Source organism: Somniosus microcephalus, chromosome 9, assembly GCF_052327205.1.
Source record: "Somniosus microcephalus isolate GS21.2 chromosome 9, FLI_Smic_1.0, whole genome shotgun sequence".
NCBI classification, from domain to species: Eukaryota; Metazoa; Chordata; class Chondrichthyes; order Squaliformes; family Somniosidae; genus Somniosus; species Somniosus microcephalus.
The window spans coordinates 63,910,388-63,935,651 of NC_140995.1; the positions used below are offsets into that span (position 1 = coordinate 63,910,388).

General features: G+C 48.0%; 1 protein-coding gene across 8 annotated transcripts in view; it reads left to right on the top strand.

Moving 5' to 3' along the window:
- Positions 1-25,264, top strand: part of egln1a (egl-9 family hypoxia-inducible factor 1a) — a 180,655-nt gene that overhangs the window by 147,901 nt on the left and 7,490 nt on the right. For 3 of the 8 annotated variants that reach the window (XM_085996672.1, XM_085996670.1, XM_085996667.1), the window contains one exon: positions 15,578-15,645. The exons of 1 other annotated variant lie outside the window; for it this stretch is intronic. In XM_085996672.1, the coding sequence (XP_085852798.1) occupies positions 15,578-15,604 (27 nt within the window). In that variant the 3' untranslated portion in view covers positions 15,605-15,645. Of the gene's footprint in view, positions 1-15,577; positions 15,646-18,057; positions 18,106-20,564; positions 21,069-25,264 lie in introns of those variants that run through there. 4 more of the 8 variants (XM_085996669.1, XM_085996668.1, XM_085996675.1 and 1 more) reach the window with 4 other exon arrangements.

A 25,264-nucleotide genomic window follows, 5' to 3' on the forward strand; every position in this document is an offset into this window, starting at 1 on the left:
AGGTACGGTAAAGACGAAAAGCCTTGCCCGTGGATACGTGTGGTGGCCGGGAATTGACAAACAGATCGAGGACCTGACAAAGAGCTGCTCAGGATGTCAAAAGGTCCAGAACGCACCACCACAAGCCCCTCTCCATCCATGGGAATGGCTCTCATCACCATGGCAACATGTGCACATTGACTTTGCTGGAACGTACATGGACTCCATGTTCTTGATTGCAGTCGATGCACATTCCAAATGGCCCGAGGTCATTAAAATGAAATTAACCACATCTGAAAAGACCATTTCAGTTCTGAGGACCATGTTCACTAGAAATGGCCTACCAGAACAAATCTGCACAGACAATGGACGACAATTTGTCTCTGACGAATTCCAAGGTTTCATGAGGAAAAATGGAATCAAGCACTACACATCTGCCCCATACCATCCAGCTACAAATGGCTTGGCAGAAAGATTCGTACAGACTTTCAAGAAGGCCATCAAAGCAATGTACAGCGAGAATCTACCACTGCAACACAAGATAGACAATTTCCTCTTTGCTTATTGGAACGCAGTACACGCAGCCACTAATCAGACTCCAGCGATGATGTTTCTGAACAGGAACCTGAGATCTCGCATGGACCTTCTTAAACCGAATGTACGTCGTGATGTAGAGAACAAACAGTTCAAACATTTGAATGCTAAGCCAACAAGAAGCTTCAGTGTGGGCCAGTCAGTTCTTGCTCGTGATTTCCGGACGGAAAAGTGGCAACCAGGGACAATATCCACAAGAGAGGGACCACTGATGTATACTGTGGATGTGGGAGAGAACGTTTTGAGATGTCATGTGGACCAAATTCTGGATGTTCAGGTGGAAAACGCCCCTATACCTCGCCCAGACTCACCTGACATGGAAACAGACACTCCTGATTCATCAGCATCAGCACCAGCCTCATCCACAGCTGAGAGCTCTACCTGTGCTGATAGCTCATCTGATGCACCTGTACCTGTACAGTCTCATTCCCCAAAGCAAAAGAGTCTGGAGAGACGTTACCCAGAGAGGCAGAGGAGGCCTCCCCAGAGACTTGACTTGTAAAAGGGCTGTTGACAAAATAAAATGTTATGTTGGAATTTGAATTTTGTTACTTTTAAGAAAACAAAAAGGTTACTGTAAAGACAAGCTCTGCATGTTAATTATAGAAATTTTGCGTTAATATACTATTAACCTAAAGGGGGAGGAAGTGTAATGTATACAACATTGAAGGATGTACATCCTTAGTTGCGAGCGTATATAAGACGCGTATCGATTTGTATAGTCAGTGCCGAAGTTCCAGTTACCCAGTAAAGATCACTTGAAGTTACTCTCAGTCTCTGCTACTTTATTATTTCATGTAGTTGTGTATAGCGGTACAAACACAACAAGGGCGATCTCCCGGAAAACTGGCAAGCAGTTCACACACCTTCATACCGCCAAGGCAGCTAAAGGCACAGCCGCCAATGGTGGGGCAAAGGGAGGGAAGGATGCACAAGAGACTATAATTGGAGCAACAGAGTGTTTTGGGGTGTTGTAGAGCTGGAGGAGGTTAAAGAAATAAGGAGGAGCGAGGCCATGGAAGGATTTGAACATCAGGTTAACATTAAATTGGAGGTGTTGGCAGGCACTGGGAACCAATGTAGGTCAGCAAGGACAGGGGTGATGGATGATTGAGACTTGGTGCAGTATGGGAAACAGGCAGTAGAGTTTTGAATGAGCTGAAGTTTACGGAGGATGGGAGGCCTGCCAGAAGAGCATTGGAATAGTCGAGTCTAGAGGCGACAATAAGACGGATGAGGGTTGCAGTAGCAGGTGGACAGAGGCAGGGATGTTATACAGTTACTTGGCCCAAATAAGTTTGGATACCCCTGTCATGCTGCAAAAAGTTTGTTCCTGTGTTACACCATAACTGATTTTGCTTTTGTGTTGGATTTTATTCAGCATCTTTCATCATATGTCCCTGGCTGAACAGATCTAAAACATTGCACTAAGTACAGCCATTTTAAAAAGGCCATAAGTATCCATGGGACCTGTTGTGCACATGTAGTGGATTGTAAGTTTTGCATGAACTGCATTCAAAAGCTTGAGGGAATCATTATTGTAGCCACAGGAAGAGCCAGCACAGCGGGTAATCGGGTTCCACTGGATTGGTTTTGCCAAGAGCCCATTCAGCGAAGTATTGACTGGTGAGCATTCCACACACTAACCGAGATGTTTGCTGGTCAATTTATTTTGTCAACAAATCAGAAGACTGTTACAGGTGGTATTAATGCAAGAGCAGGCTGTAGTGGATGTCCTGGACCTCCAAGCTCAGCCTATCGCTCGGGGATATTGCTATGTAGTCACACTTGCCTTCATGTTTCGAGCTTCCCGTACTTTTGCAGATGTCCTTTGACAGAAAGGAGCAAATGATATGAGCAGAACTGTCAGGCTTTCCTTGGCATAGGCACCTAGAGATAGATCTACACCTGCTAGTCAAGTTTGCCGAATCTATGGGCCTGTGAAGAATCAGCTTTGTGGATTCTTTGGCATCCCAGGGCCCGTGACCTTATTTCCCCTGCTTTCAAGCCAGGATTTTGAAAGCAGACCCTAGGATGCAGGAATGAATTGCTTTTTTGTGACAAACTGAGAGATAATCACAGCAAATGTGTGGGTCAGGCAAACCAACAGCAGGAGTTGACCCTCTTATGAGTTAGACCTATGCATCAATTATCTGGACTACCAGCTTGAACTCTCTTATAGCAGCCAAGATTTGCACTATGCTAGCTGTTGTATCCATACCACCAGTTCCCATAAAGCAATCATGAACAGGTTCTACTGTGTTACTTTGTAATCCTCAAAAAAATAGTCCTGCTCTTGGACTTTAGACCTTTGAACAGATTTCTCAAAAGGAGAAATTCAAGGTGGCCACGTTACCTCAAGTCCGTCAGACTTTTCTTCAGGAGTTTGACTGTTTGTTATGGACGTCTGTGTGCCTACTTTTATGTCAAGTTTACAGTCTTGTGTTCAATTTCAAGGGTCACAGATACCAATATAGAGTGCTCTCTTTGGTTTCTATTCAACCCTTGTTATTTACTAGACGCCTGTTCATCATTGTACCCATATTATGCTACACATTTGCACATTCACACCTGTGAAGAAATGATGGGCCTTGTTCAGAGGTAAACCATCTTGTGACAACTGCACACAAGTGAATAGTCCACGAGATGGGCTCAACCAGAAAAAGCAAAGATGGTTGTGAATGGAGCTGCATCAGGAGGATGGGCACCAGTGGAGAGGAGAAACAAAGTGCACAGAGGACTGGGAGAAGCAAATAGCACTGGAGTAAAGAATAGTTCAGAAATAGGAAGGATCATACAGGGGCCAAATGCGAGGCAGTCTAAGATGGGGTTGGAGTGCAAGTCATGTGGTAAATAAGGGTGTGAGCTGCAGGCACAAGTCACCACATGTGACTATGATATAGTGGCAATAACAGAGACCTGGCTCAAAGAAGGGTTTGAGATCTTAAAATTCCTGGCTACAAGGTATTCAGGAAAGATGGAGAAGGAAAAAAAGAGGGGGAAGTGGCAGTATTGATCAAATAAACTATTATAGCACTGGGGAGGGATGATATAGTTGAGGGGTCATAGACAGAATCTATTTGGTTAGAATTAAGGAACAATAGAGGAGCTTTACACTACTGGGTGTATACTATAGGCCACCAAATAGTGGGAAGGAGATAGAGGAGCAAATTTGCAGGCAAATTACAGAAAGATGGAAGAGCTACAGAGTAGTGATGAATGGAGGACTTCAATTATCCTAATACAGACTGGGATAGTAACAGTGTAAAGGGTAAAGACAGGGAGGAATTCCAGAAATATGTACAAGAGAACTTTCTTGATCATTGTGTTGTCAGACCAACGAGGGAGGAAGCAGTGCTGGATCTAATTCTGAGGAATGAAGTGGGGCAAGTGGAGCATGTTTCACTGGGAGAGCATTTGGGTTTAGAATAGTTATGGAAAAGGACATGGTACAATCAAGCATAAAAATACTTAACTGGATAAAAATAGATAAAGAGGAGATACTTAAAAGATTGACAGTCCTCAAAGTAGAAAAGTCACCCGGTCCAGATGGGATACATCCTAGATTACTGAAGGAATTAAGGATGGAAATTGCGGAGGCGCTGGCCTCAATCTTCGAATCCTCCTTGGATATGGGGGTGGCACTGGAGGATTGTAAATGTTGTACCCCAGCAACTACAGGCCAGTCAGCCTAATGGTGGTGGGGAAACTTTTAGTCACAATAATTCAGGACAAAATTAATTGGTATTTGGAAAGTATGGGCTAATAAATGAAAGTTAGCACGGATTTGTTAAAGGCAAATCGTATTTGACTAACTTGATCGAGTCCTTTTATGAAGTAATTGAGAGGGTTGATGAGGATAGTGCAGTTGATGTTGTGTATATGGACTTTCAAAAGGCATTTGACGAAGTACCACAGACTTGTTAGCAAAATTAAAGCCTATGAGATTAAAGGGACAGTGGCAGCATGGATACAAAATTGGCTAAGGGACAGAAAGCAGAGAGTAGTGGTGAACGGTTGTTTTTCGGACTGAAGGGAGGTATACAGTGGTGTTCCCTAGGGGTCGGTATTAGGACCACTACTCTTTTTAATATATATTAATGACCTGGACTTGGGTATACAGGGCATAACTTCAAAGTTTGTAGATGATACGAAACTCGGAAATGTAGTAAACAATGAGGAGGACAGTAACAGACTTCAGGGGGACATAGACAGACTGGTGAAATGGGCAGATACATGGCAGATGAAATTTAACTCTGAGAAATATGAAGTGATACATTTTGATAGGATGAATGAGGAGAGGCAATATGAACTAAATTATACAATTTTAAAGGGGGTGCAGGAACAGAGAGACCTGGGGGTGTATGCACACAAATCTTTGAAGTTGGAAGGACAAGTTGAGAAGGCTGTTAAAAAAGCATATGGGATCCTTGGTTTTATTAACAGAGGAATTGAGTACAAAAGCAAGGAAGTTATGCTAAACCTTTATAAAACACTGGATAGGCCTCAGCTGGAGTATTGTGTTCAATTCTGGGCATTCCACACTTTAGGAAGGATGGCAAGGCCTTGGAGTGGGTGCTGAAGAGAGTTACTAGAATGATACCAGGGATGAGGGATTTCAGTTATGTGGAAAGACTGGAAAAGCTGGGGTTGTTCTCCTTGGAGCAGAGAAGGTTAAGGGGAGATTTGATTGAGGTGTTCAAAATCACGAATGGTTTTGATAGAGTAAATAAGGAGTAACTGTTGCAAGTGGCAAAAGGGTCAGTAACCAGAGGATACAGTTGGAAGGTGATTGGCAAAAGAATCAGAGGCAACATGAGGAAACTTTTTTTTTTTATATACAGCGAGTTGTTGTGATCTGGAATGCACTGCATAAAAAGGCGGTGGTAGCAGATTCAGTAGTAACTTTCAAGAGAATTGGATAAATACTTGAAGGGAAAAAATTTACAGGGCCACAGGGAAAGAGCTGGGGAGTGAGATTAATTGGATAGCTCTACCAAAGAGCCGGCACAAGCACGATGCGCTAAATGGCCTCTGTGCTATATGATTTTAGCAGGTCAAAGGATTACTGGCAAGTTAAATGGGATCAGTGCTGAGTTCATTGCTAGTTACAGTGTGTATAAATGATATGGAGTTAGAATAGGAACAAAGCTGTCTAAATTTGTGGATGACAACAAATTAGGGGTTCAAATAATACGGAACAGACAAACCTAATATAAAGACCTGGATAGGTTGAAAAGGTGGCAAATGACACTTATGATTTTGCTCACTGGCGGGTCCAGTGCAATCGGTGGCGGGTCATGGCCCCGTTGCTGGCTCCATCCCACTGCCGAAAATGAACTTGCCTCAATGGGGCTTGTCAAGCCCGCCCAGCACGTTTCCCGGCCCAATTAGATGGAGCGGGTCTGGTGACGTCATTCATGACGTATCTTGAGCCGGTTTCCTTAAATGGCCATCTTTTGACTTTTGTGCTGTCAATGTTCTACAGCATTGAAGTGCTGCAAACATTGACAGTCACTGCGCAGAGGTGCAGGACTGCACCCAGGTTCTCCCATGACTCCCTCCATATGCTTATGGAAGGAGTCAGAGCACGCAGAGAGGTCCTCTTCCCTTCCGATGGGCGGTAGAGACCTCCCAGGAGACCAAGACAGTCTGGTTGCACATTGCAGAGGTCACAAGCAGGGATGTTGTCGGGAGGATTGGAAAGCCGAAGAAAAAAGAAAGAGCGATATATTTGAACTGATTGGAAAGCCGAAGAAAAAAGAAAGAGCGATATATTTGAACTAATTGGAAAGCCGAAGAAAAAAGAAAGAGCGATATATTAGAACTGATTGGAAAGCCGAAGATAGATTTTGATTAAAATGAATACCAACTAAAATTTTCTTTTGGCTTCCACTCAATTACTTGAGTCGGGCGGAGGCAGTGCAGCGCAACGAGCAGCAGCAGCAGCCACGACGTCCCGCTGCAGCACGTCGGCCGGCAGCTCCATGGCGGGCAGCACGCAGTCCGACTGGGAGGAGGGGAGCCGGGCATGGCGGCCAAAGGCCGGATCGCGAGCGGGAAAGCAGGCCACCACTTGGAGCCGGCAACAGTGAGGAGGAGGCCGCGGTGACAAGGAGGACGAAGCGGCTGAGGGACATCGTGCTCCCACTGCCACTGGAAGCCATTATATTGACTTTCTGAACGTGGCGCTGTATGAATAGCTGACGCGTCCCTACGGGGAGTAAGCATTCCATTGTAATTGTACTTGTACTGGTTACATATGGCAAATAAAATTGAATTGATTGATAATTGAGGACCTGGGTGCAGTGGCGCAGACCTTTCAATTATCTCATTAGATCAGGAAACGTGAGTACAAAGCCACACCCCCCTTCATCCTGCTGTGCCTCTGATCACATCCCCATCACTCTGCCTTCCCTACCCCACTCCTGCACATCCTTACTCACACCAACTTACCTTGCATCTCCACCCATCCCTCTCTCTCTATTTACATTATCATATCCCCATCTCACTAGCCACCCCTCACACTTGCCCTCATCCTAGTGCAGTCATGCCAACTAACAACACACAAGGGTGTTTTATCCAATGTTCATGTAAAGTTTTTGTTAATGTGCTGTCAAACATTGAAACCTTTATTTTTCAACATTTTGCACCTTTGGAAGTGGCTTAGTGAGTTGCAGTGAATGGTGAGACATAACGGTACCCCCGCAATGGTGATGAGTGTGAAAGGAATGGCTTGGACATTGTAGGTGTAAAGTCTGTGGGTTGTATAGCGAAGTAATACACAGACTACAAGAGTAACTTAAACAGGACTTTACTATTCGAAGATCAGGGCGAATCTGCCCAATAAATTCTGCCACAGCACTTATATACCGGTGTGGTCACCGTCGGTATTACAGTATACAGCAGCCAGGATAAAGTAGTGCCACACCTAAAATAGTTCTCTTAAAGGTGGACGGTTACATACAATAGTTCTCTTAAAGGTAGAACAGTTACATACACTACAATCCTCCCTTTTTAGCTTACAACATACTTATTCCCCATTAACATAACATCATAACATATCCAACTTCATGTTACAACAGTTCACAGAGGTAGTCTCTGCGGAAACAGTTCACAGATTCAGTCTCTGCGGGAAACAGTTCACAGATTCAGTCTCTGATCTTCTTGACTCGGTCCGGACCACGCCTCCGTGGTGTAGTCGGGTCACCTTGCTAGAGGGACTCATCCCATAGTCCTTCCCTAGACTTAACAGCTTTACTTCCATCACTTCTGAACCAGCATTGCTGACTTTTTTAAAACAAACAAAAAAAAAAACAGTTGGATTGCCTTGGGAAATTTTCCTACTTTCCAACTGATTTGGCTCCGTTCGGGGGACCACGTGTGTGATCAGGTAGAGGTAATAATGGTTCAGATGGTTATCATCTTCTGCTTCGTCTTTTCCTTTTTTGCTTCTTGGAGACTCTCGGGGCTCCATTGTCAGCTGCCAGCTGTAACGCCACCATCTCCCTATGTTCCTTAGACTTTAAGTGATTCATCCTGATTTCGGCACTTTGGGAGTTCTCGGCACAAGCTGGGCAGACCAGGTCCTCGTAATATTCAGTGTCACTCAACAGATCATGGTAATATTCGGTGTCGTCCTGAGCTAGGCCAGCGAGAGGGTCTTCTATTTCCTCCTTACCCAGCTGGACGTTAGCCGACTTTTGTTCCAAATCCCGACATCTGTCCTGAAGAGACTTCATCATGCGTTCAGATTCATCCCGCTTTTTCTGGGCTTCCTGCAAGTCTTTTACTAATGACCTCATTTGTGATTTCAATACTTCAACTTCATTCGGAGATTGATTGATCAGACTATTCAATCCCTCTACTGAAGTAGCTGTTTCAGTATTCTGTTGTTCTACATTGCCGTGCGTCAGCGTACTTTTGGCATCCAAGGGCTGTTCTGCTGCAGACTTCTCAGTCTGGGTTGCCACCTCAGCTCTTCCAATGACTTTTGAGAGCTCCCTTCCCTTTGAAGATTGAGGCTCGTATTTAAGTTTTTCCCATTTTAGAGTTTTATCCCTCAGCATATGAATGAGTTGGCTGACTGTTAACTCTTCTGCCATCATCCCTTTTCCATTAACTACAGGGCTGTTTATAACCTTGCCCTGGAGGAGTTGGCTGACTGTTAACTCTTCTGTCCTCATCCCTTTTCCATTAGCTGCAGGGCTGTTTAGAACCTTGTCCTGGGGCTCCTTTGCTGCTTCTACTTCGCCATCATCCGCAGCCCCCATCATTCGAATTTCCACAAATGAATCGTCCGGCGATGCTGCACCCAACTTCAGTAGGAGCTCGGAAGTCATGTCGACCAACTCAGCTTTTTCTGCCTGCAACCTGCTAACCAGCGCCTTCAGTTGCGGCACATCTTGTTCCACCGGATTGGAGCACGCCCCTTCAGAAGCCGAATCAGCTTTGATTCGTTTGACCTCCTCGTGCAGACGGTTTGTGTGCTCCTGCTCCCTTTTCTTCCCCAGCTGCTTCTGTTGTCTTTCCAGATTCTCCCATTCGGTATCATAGAACTTTTTCATTGCTTTCATCTCTTGCTCGAGACGGCAATTCAATTGTTCTAATTGCTGTCGTAATCTGAAATAAGTTTGCGTTCGAGCTCGATGTTCCTCAGTAATATATATGTCTGTAACTTGAACAGACTCAGAATTCTCTGTCAAGCTATGTTGTTGTTGTTCAGAGGAATTCTGTTCTGAAGCTTTGTTCTCCTCTGGAGCATAAGCCTTTATGCCCACATTCGTTCTACCAACCTTAGTCAGCAAGTTCATTTTAGACTTGTCTTTCATGCTTGGGCTGGTCTTATCGTCATCCGTTTCAGAGTCTGAGCTGATTATCTGCCCCGAGTCCTCACTCGTTATTGCTTTGAGGTAGTGCCATTCCATGTCTATTTTCTTGATCCACTCCCGTCCTAGAAGTGGTGGTCCTCCCTCAGGTAGTACGTATAAGTCCATTCCGGGGTGTTCTTTGCCCCTGTCTCTCACCTTGACTCTTATCTTTCCCATGGGGTATACTTTATGCCCCGTGTATGTCTGCAATACGAACTTGGTATCTCTCAAGGGTATATGTGAGAATAGCCGGTTGCAATCCCTTCGATTTATGACTGATAGGGCTGATCCAGTGTCCAATTCCATTCTCACTTGGACTCCGGCTATTTTTAGCATGACCCAGATAGTTTGTAGGTCAGCTTCCTTACTCACATTATGAATTCTCAGACTACCCAGTTCCTGGCCGCTTGGGTCTGAATCCGACTTCTGTTCATCTGAACTCTTCTCAACCACCTTGTGTGCTTTGTTGTGCTTTTCCTGTGATGGCTTTTTTTTTTGGTTGTTGGTCTTCTTCCCTGACCGGCATACTTTGGCTATGTGACCCAGTTTGCCACATTTCCTACAGTCCTGGTTTTTAAACCAGCATTGGTTCTGGTCGTGCGTTGTCTTCCCACAACGATAACATTTCGTTGCACCCGAAGTAATTTGATCCACACTGAGGACCGCTGCCTTCAGCTGCATTTCCGCAGTTCCTTTCGCTGCGGCTTCGTGTGATGCTGCAATAAGGACAGCCCTATCCAGTGTAAGGTCGTTCTCTTCGAGCAGTCGCTTTTGCGTTCCTTCCTTCGACAACCCGCACACGAACTTGTTTCGCAATGCCTCTGTCAGATTTCCTCCAAACTGGCAGTATTTCGCTAGCCTACGCAGTTCGACCAAGTATTCCGCGTTGCTTTCCTCTTTCCGTTGCGTTCTCGCATAAAATTTGAATTGTTCCGCCAACATCAGCGGTGTGGGGTTCAAGTGATCCTTCAGAACAGCAACAATATTATCGAAGGTTTGATCCGCCGGTTTAACTGGTGCTAGAAGATGCTTCAATAGCCCGTATGTCTTCGCCCCCATCGAGTTTAGCAAGGTTATAGCTTTATCATCATCCTCTATTTTATTGGCCTCACAATATATCTCAATGCGTTCTACATACGTGGCCCAATCTTCTACCTCGGAATCGAAATCGTTGATGTTACCACGCTTAGGCATCTTCACCTCCCTGATAAACAACAACGAAATATTTCTTTAACTCTTTTTTTTCCAAGATGGCGGTTTCCCCGCGCTTATCTTCTTTCCCCGCCCCTTTCAAAATGGCGGTTCCCGCTTCTGTCTTTTTCTCCGCCTACTGGCGGCTTCCCGCGGTTTCCTGCGCTTATCTTCTTTCCCCGCCCACTTTCAAGATGGCGTTTCCCGCTTTTCTTCCCCTGGCAGGAGGGGTAAGCTTTTCCCTCGGGCGACGGCCGCTGGCTTTCGGGGTTCGCAGCCTGCGCTTCGGCTTCAGCGCGTTCCCTTCTCTCGGCCGGGCAACCGGCTCTGGGTACAACCCGTTGACGGCGAACAGTTTCAGCCGCTGGGCTGGATCTCGCTCAGTCTTCCTTGGGCTCTGTCTCTCCCGCTCGCGCGGCTCTCGCTCGCTCTCTCTCGGGCTCTGTCTCTCCCGTTTGCGCGGCTCTCGCTCGGGCTCTGTCTCTCCCGCTCGCGCGGCTCTCAATCGTGCCTCCCAGCCCTCTCGCAGTCCGGTGCTTCCCTCCCCGGCTGCGGCTGAGTTCTCCGCGATTTATTTATTTTTATCTCTTCCCGCGCCTTACGATCCCGGTCGCAGCGCTTCATGGCCTCAGTCACTGTCTGGCCTTTTTCACCCCAATCGTGCCTCCCAGCTTCTCGCAGTCCGGTGCTTTCCTCCCCGGCTGTGGCTGAGTTCTCCATGGCTTATTTATGTTTATATCTTCCCGCGCCTTACGATCCCGGTCGCAGCGCCTCGTGGTCGCGGTATTTGTCCGGCCTTTTTCGCCGTCGCGGTCTAGTCGTCTCACGACGCTCCCCAGCCCGCTTGTACCGCGGCTTCTGCTCCACGCTGCCCCAGTCTCAGCGCCTCTGGGCCCGACTTCTGTCCGGCTCCTTTCCCCCTCGACCGTGGTCGAGTGCACCGCCCTTATCCTCCGTTTATTTGTTTCTATTTTCCCTTTACTCACAGTCACCGTGGCCGACTTGCTTCTCATGTTGATCGGCTCACTCACCACCGTGGCAGAAGGGACAATCCATGCCTGTTGCTGATGGAAGACTTCGTGTTTGAAATCTTCCTCCTTTCTTGGTCTGCAGACTCGAGTTTTCTCTCAGCAAAACGACGAGGGCGGGTGCCTCTTCTCGACGCTCGTTTACTTCTTCAGAAGTATTGTTGCCGCAGGGTAAGATCGAACTCGTCGCCACTGTAAAGTCTGTGGGTTGTATAGCGAAGTAATACACAGACTACAAGAGTAACTTAAACAGGACTTTACTATTCGAAGGTCAGGGCGAATCTGCCCAATAAATTCTGCCACAGCACTTATATACCGGTGTGGTCACCGTCGGTATTACAGTATACAGCAGCCAGGATAAAGTAGTGCCACACCTAAAATAGTTCTCTTAAAGGTGGACGGTTACATACAATAGTTCTCTTAAAGGTAGAACAGTTACATACACTACAGTAGGGATGCTTTATGGTGTTGGTGTGGGGTGGTACCAACCTGGCACATCATGTGGCAGCCAGGTTGTACAGCGTCAAGTGAAGTAAAGCTGGCCATGGTGAGGCCATGTTTGGCCTCCCGAGCAGCAATGTGGTTGGGTGCTGGCGCCCTCTGTCCTGTATAGCATAAGTTGATTGTGGAGAAGGTTGTTGGTGCTGCTGGTGTGCCTGGTGCTGCTGGTGTTGCGGCTGATCATGGTCAGATTCTGAGGACCAAGGTGCAACAGTATAAATGGTACCCATGCTAATGGAATAGACGGCAGATGAAGTTGAGATGACAGAAGCGATCTGTCAATGGTGAGACAGGTTGTTCCAATGAGGTGATAATGGATGGAGAGTTTGTTCCAAACATTTACAGCCTGCATAAAGCTCAATCTGTGTTCAAATGGAGTAAGCAACCGCTTCTGCGCTTGGAAAGTGAACAGTTGTGAGATGGAAGCTTTTATAGTACATTTCAAGCTGTCAACTAATCAGATGATTCAATGGTCATTCAACTCCCGCCTCAGGTTAAGAGATGTCGTTCACGAGCAGCGTGACCCCATGGGCGAGCAGTTAAGGTTAAAACCATTATTAAGGGTCTGTCAACAAGCCAATAATTGCTGACCCCCCCCGGACAATTCTGTCCTTTATGTGGAGAAATGCAAGATAATGAAACTGGGGAAGAGAAAGAAACAGTGGGAATATAAACTAAATTAATCTATGCTACAGGACACAACACTGAAGAGTGATCTTGCGGGGAGAAATTCAGTTGCTTTGCGCCTCCCGTTAGTTAGGGCACTAACGGGGGGCGCAAAGCAACTAGCACCCAGGCGTGGCACTGCCAACGCCTCCCGTGAAATTCAGCGGGAGGTTAGCGGCAGCGGTAAGCGTTAGCGCCCTGCGATGACGTCGGCACCCCACTCGCGCCCCGGCCGTGATCTTCGGTAGCGCCCCCTGACTTACCGCCGGATACTATGTCCGACGGGTTCGGGGGGGCCTACCCGCGGTCGGGGCGGCGCTAATTAAAGGCGAGGTGCCGGGAGGCCATTTTTGTTGCTGGCCACCTGCCAGCACCTGTCTCCGTTGCCGTCCCTGACCTCCTGAGCACCCACCCCACCCCCCTCGGCGGAGTGCCGGCTGCGCTCCGAGCCGGCACTTCTCTTGAGTGCCGGGCTCTTTTGCCGGCACTCCAATCCCCGGTGGCCCAGCTGAGCCTAAGTCGGGCTGCGTAAGGCCCCTCCCTCTTGGGGCGCTACCGATGAATTTTGGGCGCGGGGGGTGCTAATTTTTTCTGGGCGCTGAAAGTAGCACCCCAGCGAAGTTGGTGCCCCAAAGGGGGCACGACTCAATTTTTCCCCCTTGGGGTATTAGTGGAAAGCGCACTGAAACCAACAGGATAGTGTGTAGCAGCATTAAGGAAAGCCAACTGGACCCTGGCATGTATAGGCAGAGGGGTAGAGCACGAAGCATAGGAGGTGATGATGAGTCTGTTCAGGCCACTGGTATGGCCTCACCTGCAATACTGTACAATTCTGGTGTCCTTACTATAGCAAGGATATCCAGGCATTGAAGGCAGTGCAGAAAAGGGCAAGCAAACTTAAGGCATCTGAGGTATGAGGAGAGGTTAAAGAGCTTGGGATTGTTTACTCTGGAGAAGAGCAGCTTCTAAGGGAATATTATTAAAGATTCTTAAGGAAATTGATAAATTGAACGCCGATAAAATGATTTCTACAAACTCTGGTACAGTGTTGTCTAATACATTAACACTAGCCACATGTGGCTAATTTGGAATCCGGATGTGGCTAATTGCATTTCTGATTTAATAAATAAAAATGAGTAATAGACACGGTCATTGGGCATGTGATCTCAATACTCATATTTGCATATGGCGTATGCGTGCGAACTTTAATGCAGTTGTTGGTAAAATGGTAAGATAAAAAGCAGAGTGTCGGAGTGTTTTTTTGATCATTGTGAGTGCATTCCTTCCTTGGTTACTGAATGGCGGTTAAGTAAATATACACCATGTGAAGTACATTTATCTGTATTGTGTGTAAAGTGTTTGCTACTAAAATTAGTGCATGTTGGTTAAACTGTGACCATAACCACACTTGTGGCTAATCAGAAGTTTCTGTTGGATGACACTGCTCTAGAACTGAGGACGGGGTGCAAACTTGGAAGATGAATAATTTTGGTTTTAACTAACTTTAAGCAGAAGGTGGTGAATATGTGGAATGGACTGCTCCATGTGGAAACAAAACTCTTATCAAGTTTTGTCTGTAAAGGTTGACAATGTATTATTCAGTATCCTTTGATTGCTGACATTCTGGATTGTGTCAAAGCTCGTAGTTCTGAGCCACACAAGGATATTTTTCACCATGACACTAGGCAGATATTTTGAGTAATGCTGAGCTCGATCTCCATTTAGAAGATGCTTCAAGCTGGCTGTAGAGCACTAAAGATTCTTCCATTCTCTATTAAGCGCCCCTCCCCTGGACACACCCTCAGTTCAAACTGATGATTTGCTTTTTTTTTTAAAAAGAATGTCCTTTGAGAGAATCAATTCTTCAGTAAAACTTTGAAAAGTGGCCAGGCGGCATTTAGTGTGTACCAACATTAAGTGCATATGCACAAATTATCAGCAGCCATACAGGCATGATCAGCAAAGTTGGTAACTTGGCTCCTACGTTGGTTCAGCAACACTGCTGACACATTTCAAGTGATTGTGTTGCAATAATCAATACCTATATTAAAAGAAGACTGACTTGGATTTATAAAGTGCCTTTCATGACCTCAGGGTGTCCCAAATACCTATTAAGTACTTTTGAAGTGTAACCACTGTTGTAATGGATGACATGGATCAGCCTTCAAACTGCATACAAAATATCAACTATGCACTAACTGAGCCACATATTTTTCTAATAAGACTGGAGATGGAGGGTGATGTTTTGCCATGGTAAATTTTTGACAGAAAAACATAACCAAAAATCCTAAAGTAATGTTGGTTAACAAGAAATGCATGCCTTACATGTGAATTTTAATATATGAATATATTTGTTGCAGAGCGAGAGAATTTTTATTGTTTAAAACACCAAACCTTACAAAATCTTGACACCAAATATCATGGTCAGCTGTGAGAAATGACCTGTCCAGTTGTGAGGCTAAACAGAACCTCACAGCATTGCCTCTTGAGACATCTAGTCAGATTTACCCATCCTTTATCTTCCACTGTTAAAGCATAGCTATGCTTGCTACAAATATAATATAGTACATCATGAAGCAGAGCGTTGACACTTGGTGTTCAAATTTTGGGTTTACAATACATTATTCAGCAGCCATGGTGCTCTGTGTGATTAGTGGGGATGATGCATGTCTCGAGCTCATTTAACTGTGAACAGTCTGTACTAGCGTAATTTAGAGGAACATTAACCTCTTTCATATTAAACTTTAGGTACGCCATAACAGTCTGGTATTTTGATGCAGATGAGCGAACACGAGCTAAAGACAAATATTCAACAGGTAAAAATTTCTGGATGGTATTAAAGTTAAATAGTCAACTCTGAATTTTTAAGTATTTTACCAGCCACATCATAAATTGTAATAAGTATTGCCCACTGAAGATGGTACTAGCATTTCTCTATTAAATCATTTTAATAGTTGTACTTAAAGTAGCTACTTGTCTGAGTTGCCACATTGTTAAATATACTGGTGCCATGGCCCTCCCCTGTTTCTGAAATATGTATTCCACTGATTTTTTGTTTGATTAAGAAACAGGTGAAGAGAAGATAAAATAAATTGAGAAATAATAATTCTGATGCCAAACTCAGTTAAATGAAAGCTTGTAGATTGTAGAAGGAAAGGAAGACTGAGTGAGGTTGAGATCCAAAATTTCAAGAATGAGTTAGATTGGGAGACGATGTTATTTTAAAACATTAGCAGAAGCGTATACTGTGCTGAGAATATAGAGACAAGAAAGGTTGTGATGGTCAGAGAGGTTGGAAGCGAGAGGAGAAGAAAGAATTAGATAACCTGCTGAGTGAATTTTACTCCCCATTTGTGATATTACTGAGGCATTCTACACAAAATGCCTGCTCCGAGGCTGCTTCGCCATCAGTTTTCAAGCATGAAGCTCGGAAAGGGAGAATTGTATGTATGCAGACATCTCTAAGATGCAACATTTTATGTTAACTGCTCTCCTTTGCAAAATACTATAGATTACAAAATACTCTTTCGTTTTTTTTAAATATAATTCTGATTTCTAATGGTAATATGGTTACAGAATGTAAATTCTGACAGAAAAAGTTTTGACAAAAAAATGGGTGTGTATATTTTATTATATATATATAATATGGATACACACATGAGAATTATAGGAATAGGAGGTTATGCTGGTAGGGTGAGATGAAGAGGGGTAAGAGGAGGCTCGTGTGAAGTATAAACACCGGCATGGACCAGTTGAGCTGAATGGTCTGTTTCTGTGCTGTACATTCTATTAATAGTATGTAATATCATATTTCCCCTTTCTGAGAGAACCTTTTACACATATTCTAGCAAATATCCTTTGCAAAAGCAATAGTTATGTGATTGAAAACAGAAAGCGTTGGAAATGCACAGCAGGTCAGTCAGCTTCTGTAAAGAGAAAGACAGGTAATGACATTTCAGGTGCATAATCCTCCATCAAAACTGAAGACTACTACTACTTTTTTCGTATGGTAGTAGCAAAGCAAATCAAATATCAATATCTAAGTCAGATATCCAGGCCAAAACGTCTGGTGTAACAGCGTGGATTTCTCGTAGGCTGCCTGTGAATTTCCTCTGAGGGCAGTGCTCAATGATGTGCTCCAGGGTCTGATTTGGAGCTCCACAGTCGCATGATGGGGGTGCTTTAATCTTCCATCTATGAAGAAGGTGGCAGCATCTACCATGACTGGTTCTGAGGTGGTTGATGGTTCTCCACTGTTTGCGAGGAAGGTTTGATCCTTCAGGTTGTACTGTGGGGTCCTCTATAAGGAATCCATTCCGTATGTCACAGTTCTTCCAAGCAATTTGCCATCGGTCATCAAGGCTGAGGGGAGATCGCTGAAGGGATTCGGCGACGGTTCAAAATGGCCATCTAGATTTGAGACGGGTTGGTGGTAGGTTAATCAAGTCGGCCTGGATCAGCATGTCTTTGCTGGTGTAGCAGTCGTTTTCTCTAGAGACTGCATATTCGCGGCGTAGGTGTGGTGGTGCGATGTTTGCAAGCACAGGCAGCCAAGGTGTTGGTGTCGATAAAACTGAAGACAGAAAGACAAGCATTTCAGTAAGGTTGGACCATATCGAGAGAAAAATGGGGGAGGGGATGAGAACCAATCGATACACCAATCGCAGAGAAGGGCTGGGTTCAATGACATGCAAATGAGGGGAAGCGGGTTCACATTTGGGGTGGAGCTCCGTGCTCGGGGTTGGGGTCTGTGCCCGTGGTGTGGGCCTGTTCCTTTTCTCTTCTTGGGACTGGTGAATTTACCATGTTTTGCTTAAACCCTCTGTTTTACTTTCAGATCTGCTGCACCCGCAACTTCTTCAGTTTATGCTTTATTTTTCCTTATTTTCTTACACTTTACTTTGTGTGGACCTCTACTGTGTCTTTTTACCCGCTATGTGCACGTTCTGTTTTTATGTCTTTACATCATCTCACCGATCCTTTATATCATCTAACTATTTTCTATTAAGCAATTTGTTGCTCAATTAACCCACCTCCTCTCTGTGATTGGTGTATCTGTTGATTCTCTCCCCTCTACCTCTTTTTTTTAAAACTAAAATTCCTGTTTACCTCCTGTCTTGTTATAACCTGTCTTCTTTCTTTTTAAAGATGGTAACTGGCCTGCTGTGTACTTCCATTTTCAGTTTTCATCTCCAATTTCTAACATTTGCAAATTTTCCTTTTTATAGTTCGGTCACTGCCTTTTAGAAGTAAAGGATTATTTGAAACCACAAAGTAAGTTTGTTAGTCAGCTCAGGGTTTAAATTGCATGACTCTACAAGTGTTTTAAGTTATTAATTTAGCATAAAAATAAGTTCCAGCAAACTTGCCAATTTAACAACAACAACACGGGCAGCTGAGTTTTGGATGACCAAGTTTACGTAGGGTAGAACGTGGGAGGCCAGCCAGGCGTGCGTTGGAATAGTCAAGTCTAGAGGTAACAAAGGCATGGACGAGGGTTTCAGCAGCGGATTAGCTGAGGCAATGGTGGAGACGGACGATGTTACGGAGGTGGAAATAGGCAGTCTTAGTTATGCCGAGGATATGTGGTCGAAAGCTCATTTCAAGGTCAAATATGACATCAAGGTTGCGAACAGTGTGGTTCAGCCTCAGACAGATGTTAGGGAGAGGGATGGAGTCAGTGGCTAGGGAACAGAGTTTGCGGTAGGGACCGAAAACAATGGCTTCGGTCTTCCCAATATGTAATTGGAGAAAATGTCTGCTCATCCAGTAATGGATGTCGGACAAGCAGCCTGACAATTTAGAGACCATGGTGGTGAGGTAGAACTGGATGTCGTCAGCGTATGTGTGGAAACTGACGCTGTGGGCTAGATTTTCCCTGGCCCCACCTGCACAGTGCAGGGGGACCCTGGAGACAGCATGTGTGCAATGTCCGAGGCGGGTTCCCCGCCCAGAAGCCAGCCTGATTGCCAATTTAACAACAACAACTTGTATTTATATAGCACCTTTAACGTAGTAAAACATCCCAAGGCACTTCATAGGAGTATTGTAAGACAAATTTGACACCGAGAAGGAGGAGAAGGAGGCCGCAGCAACAGGTTAGTGCTGGGCACAGGATGGTGGTGGCAGGGGAGAGGGGTGGTCCAAGCCCAGAGAGGGGGTCTGATCCCTGGGGCCGAGTCGCGATAAGGGGGTGGAGGCGAACTCCGACCCCAGGGAGGGCAAGGCTGATGGTGGGGGAGCTTGGGGGCCAGGAGGAAGCACCCCTGCTCCTCCCGGCCCACAAGGATTGCTCCCCAAGGCTGAGGCCGTCTCATTGCAGCCACCGGGAATCCCGAGCCCCAGGATCCCCAGCCGTCTGCAGTAAAACCTGCAAAGCAGGTTAAAAGTAGAGGCTTCAGGCCTCATTATAATATTTAAATTGCCAACTGCCTCCTGGCAGCGGGTTGGCTGCCCGCCCACCCCGTCCCTCCTGAGTGAAAGGTGAAAGTGGGCTGGTTGGGTCAGGGTTCACATTTTTCAACTTTCACTCCCCCCCCCCCCCCCCCCCCCCCCCCCCCCACGCCTCCAACTCACCTGTTCTTACCTCCGAAAATTCCGGCCACATGTGTTTCCAGATGATTTCGCCAAGGGACAGCATGTAGATGATAATTAGGAGGGGGCCAAGGATAAATCCTTGGGGGACACCAGAGGTAACGATGCGGGTGTGGGAAGAGAAGCCTTTGCAGGTGATTCTCTGGCTACGATTCGATAGATAAGAATGGAACCAGGTGAGTGCAGTCCCACCCAGCTGGACGACAGTGGGAGGAGGATAGAGTGGTCAACCGTGTCAAAAGCTGCAGACAAGTCAAGAAGGACAAGAAGGGATAGTTTACCTTTATCACAGTCACAATGGATGTCATTTGTAACTTTGATGAGGACTGTGTCAGTAATATGGCAGGGGTGGAAACCTGATTAGAGGGATTCAAACATGGAGTTACGGGAAAGATGGGCACGGATTTGGGAGGCAACAACACGTTCAAGGACTTTGGAGAGGAAAGGGAAGTTGGAGATGGGGTAGTAGCTTGCAAGGACGGAAGGGTCAAGGGTTGGTTTTTTGAGGAGAGGGGTGATGACGGCAGATTTGAGGGAGAGGGGGACAGTACCCGAGGAGAGAGAACCGTTAACAATGTCAGCTAACATGGGAGTCAGAAAAGGAAGTTGGGTGATCAGCAGTTTGATGGGAATAGGGTCGAGGGAGCAGGAAGTGGGTCTCGTGGACAAGATGAGTGCAGAGAGGTCATATGGGGAGATCGGAGAGAAACTGCAGAAAGATACAAGTTCAGGGCTAGGGGAAGGAAGGGAAGTAGCAGAGGCAGCTGAATGGATGGTCTCATTCTTAGAGACATATAAATCCATGAGCTCCTCACACTTGTTGTCGGAGGTGAGGGTGGAGGAGACAGGAGAGAGGGGTTTAAGAAGACGGTTAGTAGTGGAGAATAGAAGCCGGGGTTTATCTTTGCATTCCAGAATGATTCTGGAATAGTGAGCAGTTTTGGCAGATGAGAGCAGAACCCTGGTAATGCTTTATGTGGTCCAGCCAGATCTGGCGGTGAATGGCTAAACCAGTTTAAATCAATTTTTCTAGGCTACTAAAATGGTCAAGGAAGTTTCCTGCAATAACTAGTGGAATGACTGAATTAAAAATAAATTCGGATAATTTAATTTTATTCCAAGTTTATTATTCCTTCTGCAGTTATCCCCTCACTACTGCAGAAACTGATAGCCAAGTTCCGCACTCATGAGGACGGCCTCAACCGGGATCTTGGGTTCATGTCACGCTGCATGTAACCCTACCTGACGTAGGGTCATCCAGACTCGAGTTGTCATTGGCTTGTTCTCTCTACACAGATGCGGCCGGACCGGCTGTGATTTCCAGCAAAGAAAATGTTTTTTGTCTGTTTTTTGTTTTTCATACAGACCCCAGCATCTGCAACATTTTACCCCTTGTGACCCCACCTCATTGTTCTTTGATGTAATGTTTTCCTGACTGACCTGTTTGGACACCATTCACACCTTTGATTGCTGTGATTATCTCTCTGCCGAGGTGTGATAAATGGCAGTTAGAAAGATTACCTGTAATCATCTGGCATTATTCTCTGACTATATAATCTGTGTCTATAGGCATCTCTCCACTTCACCTGACGAAGGAGCAGCGCTCCGAAAGCTTGTGATTCCAAATAAAACTGTTGGACTATAACCTGGTGTTGTGTGACTTCTTACATTTGTCCACCCCAGTCCAACACCAGCATCTCCACACCATAACCATAACCAGCAAAAGTAAATGAAACAAATTGCTATGCAGTGTTTAATATTCTTCAGTATTCTTCCCTTCCCCATCTCATGAGGCAATGATTTGTACAGTATCATTGGCAGCCCTCAGGTAGTTCACCCGAGTGGATGTTCCTCTTTTGTCAGCCGACAATGATTGTCAGCAGGGCATCAGCCTGATCCTGTCCTCCCTGACATTTCACAGTTTCCTGCAGAGGTCACTGTGTGGTAATTAGGAGAAAGAACCTTTGACCAAGACTGTTTATTTCTGACATCGTAGTATGTTGGCAGTTCAAGAGCATATCAGTCTCTCCTTTTCCTCTGCCTTGCATCATTGCTGTTCTTTCTGTTCCTCTATCTTGGACCTCCGATTGATCCGCAACATTTCTTCTCCACCTTGTGTTGTTGCATCGGTCTCCAGTTTCCCTCCTTTCACCACGCACATTTCCGTTGCTTTTTCCTCAGCAATAAATGGGCTAGCTCCATCTGTCTTTCTGAGCCCTAATGGACATTTTTAACTTGTTGGCCTGTGAGTGATGTTCTAATCCACCTATGCTGACAACACTTATATTTTGGGTTTTTAAAGGTTGCGTTTATTTCCAACACCAGATTCCTGATTGGTCTCTTTGGCGGACAAGACACACGCAGCAGTTTATCTGGAATGTGTAATTAGATCCTGCCTGCCTAAGTAATCAAGTACTTTACAAAGTGTAATTTGAGCCATTCTGTCAGGCTCCAGACAGAAGGGCTCACATAGAACAAACAGTGCGCATCCTCGTGGGTTATGACCTTCTCCCACCCCCCCAAACAAGTTCCTGCACCGCCCCCCCCCCCAGCCAACAAGTTCCTAACCTTCCTCCCACCCCCGCAAGTTTCTGACGTTTTCCCTCCCAACAAGTTCCCGCCGCCCCACCACCCCTGCCCCCCGAAGTTCCTGACCTCCTCCCTGCCGAAGTTCCTGACCTTCTCCACCCACCCAAGTTCCTGACCTCCCCCCGCCCCACCCCACCCCAGCTACCGCCCAAATAGATGGGCCATCGTGTGTACGTCACGGATTGTTAACAGGTTTATTGGGTATGAAGTGAATAGTGAGTGTCATGACTTCCCGATTTTGTCCAGTCCAATGTCATTTGCCACACACACACTGAGCTTTCAAAGAAATCAACCAGGTCAAGGGGGAGGAAAGGGAGAACATGGTGCAGGTGGAAAGGGGGTGGGGTTGGAAGAACGTGATCCGTCTTACAATCTGGATCACGTTCTTGCTCTCATCTCCCCCCGCTGCCCTTTAGACCTGGATCATGTTCTTCCACCATCCCCACTGTGCTCTTTACCCCCAACCCTCGCCACGTTGCTGACCTTCTCTCCTCTCTACCCCCACCCTGAGTTCCTGACCATCTCTCCTCTCCCCTCTTCCCCGTCAATCCTCTCTCCCTTTAAACCTCTGTCCCCCCTCCTCTCTCCCCCTCCTCTCTCCCCACCTCTCTCTCCCCCCTCCGACCCCCTCGCGCTCTCTTTCCCCCTCCAATCCCCTCGATCCCTCTCAACCCCTTCGATACCTCTCCCCCCCCTCCGATCCCCTCACCCTCTCTCCCCCTCTGATCACCTCGCTTCCTCTCTCTCCCCCCTCCGATCACCTCACGCTCTCTCTCTCCCCCCGATCCCCTGGCGCTCTCTTCCCCCCCCCCTCCGATCCCCTCACTCTCACTCTCCCCCCCCCCCCGAGCCCCTCACTCTCCCCCCTCCGAGCCCCTCGCTCTCACTCTCCCCCCTCCGATTCCCTCGCTCTCGCTCTCCCCCATCCCCTCACTCTCCCTCCCCCTCCGATCATCTCGCTCCCTCTCTCTCCCCCTCCGATCACCTCGCACTCTCACTCTCCCCCTCCGATCCCCTCACTCTCACTCTCTCTCCCCCCCTCTGATCCCCTCGTTCTCTCTCTCTCTCTCCCCCTCCGATCCCCTCGTTCTCTCACTCTCTCCCCGTCCGATCCCCTCGTTCTCTCACTCTCCCCCCCTCCGATCCCCTCGTTCTCTCACTCTCTCCCCCTCCGATCCCCTCGCTCTCTCCCCCCTCCGATCCCCTCGCGCTTTCTCCCCCCTCCGATCCCCTCGCTCTCACTCTCCCCCCTCCGATCCCCTCGCTCTCACTCTCCCCCCTCCGATCCCCTCGCTCTCACTCTCCCCCCTCCGATCCCCTCGCTCTCACTCTCCCCCCTCCGATCCCCTCGCTCTCACTCTCCCCCCTCCGATCCCCTCGCTCTCACTCTCCCCCCTCCGATCCCCTCGCTCTCACTCTCCCCCCTCCGATCCCCTCGCTCTCACTCTCCCCCCTCCGATCCCCTCGCTCTCACTCTCCCCCCTCCGATCCCCTCGCTCTCACTCTCCCCCCTCTGATCCCCTCGCTCTCACTCTCCCCTCCGATCCCCTCGCTCTCTCTCTCCCCCCCCTCCGATCCCCTCGCTCTCTCTCTCCCCCCTCCGACCCCTTCGCTCTCACGCTCCCCCCCTCCGATCCCCTCGCTCTCACTCTCCCCCCCTCCGATCCCCTCGCTCTCACTCTCCCCCCTCCGATCCCCTCTCTTTCTCCCCCCCTCCGATCCCCTCGCTCTCACTCTCCCCCTTCCGATCCCCTCTCTCTCCCCCACTCCGATCCCCTCGCTCTCTCCCCCCCTCCGATCCCCTCGTGCTCTCTCTCTCCCCCCTCCGATCCCCTCGCTCTCACTCTCCCCCCTCCGATCCCCTCGCCCTCACTCTGCCCCCTCCGATCCCCTCGCTCTCACTCTCCCCCCTCCGATCCCCTCGCTCTCACTCTCCCCCCCCATCCCCTCGCTCTCTCTCTCCCCCCTCCGATCCCCTCGCTCTCTCTCTCCCCCCTCCGATCCCCTCGCTTTCACGCTCCCCCCCGATCCCCTCGCTCTTACGCTCCCCCCTCCGATCCCCTCGCTCTCACTCTCCCCCCTCCGATCCCCTCGCTCTCACACTCCCCCCCCCCATCCCCTCGCTCTCTCTCTCCCCCCTCCGATCCCCTCGCTTTCACGCTCCCCCCCCGATCCCCTCGCTCTTACGCTCCCCCCTCCGATCCCCTCGCTCTCACTCTCCCCCCCTCCGATCCCCTCGCTCTCACTCTCCCCCCCTCCGATCCCCTCGCTCTCGCTCTCACTCTCCCCCCTCCGATCCCCTCGCGCTCTCTCTCTCCCTCCTCCAATCCCCTCGCCCTCACTCTCCCCCCTCCGATCCCCTCTCTCCCCCCCTCCGATCCCCTCGCTCTCACTCTCCCCCTTCCGATCCCCTCTCTCTCCCCCCCTCCGATCCCCTCGCTCTCTCTCTCTCCCCCCCTCCGATCCCCTCGTGCTCTCTCTCTCCCCCCTCCGATCCCCTCGCTCTCTCTCTCCCCCCTCCGATCCCCTCGCGCTCTCTCTCTCTCTCCCCCCACCGATCCCCTCGCTCTCTCTCCCCCTCCCACCAATCCCCTTGCTCGCGCTCTCCCCCCTCCGATCCCCTAGCTCTCTTTGCCCCGCCTCCCCGATTCCCCCTCTCGCTCTGTTCTTTCAAGCCTCTCTCTTTCCCTGCCACACCCCCTGCCCCCCTCCCCAAAACCCAGCCACCAGCGGATTCAGTGACCTTCTCCGCATGGAGTCGAGGAAAGCGTGGCCCACGCGGCTTCGGTAAATGCATTCTCAGAAGGGGATTGTGTGCGCGTGCGTGACTCCAGGATGCAACGCAATTCCCGGAACCACGATAGAGTTCCCCTTGTCCTCACCTTTCACCCCACCAGCCTCCACATTCAACGGATCAACCTCCGCCATTTCCCCCACCTCCAGCGTGATCCCACCACCAAACGCATCTTTCCCTCACCTCCCCTTTCAGCATTCCGTAGGGACCGCTCCCTCCGAGACACCCTAGTCCACTCCTCTACCATCCCCAGCACCCCTTCCCCTTCGCCCGGCACCTTCCCGTGCAAGTGCAGGAGATGCAACACATGCCCTTATACCTTCCCACTGTCCAGGGCTCCATACACCCCTTCCAGGTGAAACAGCGATTTACTTGTACTTCCTGCAATTTATTATACTGTATTCGCTGCTCACGATGTGGTCTCCTCTACATTGGGGAGACCAAATCAAATCAAATCA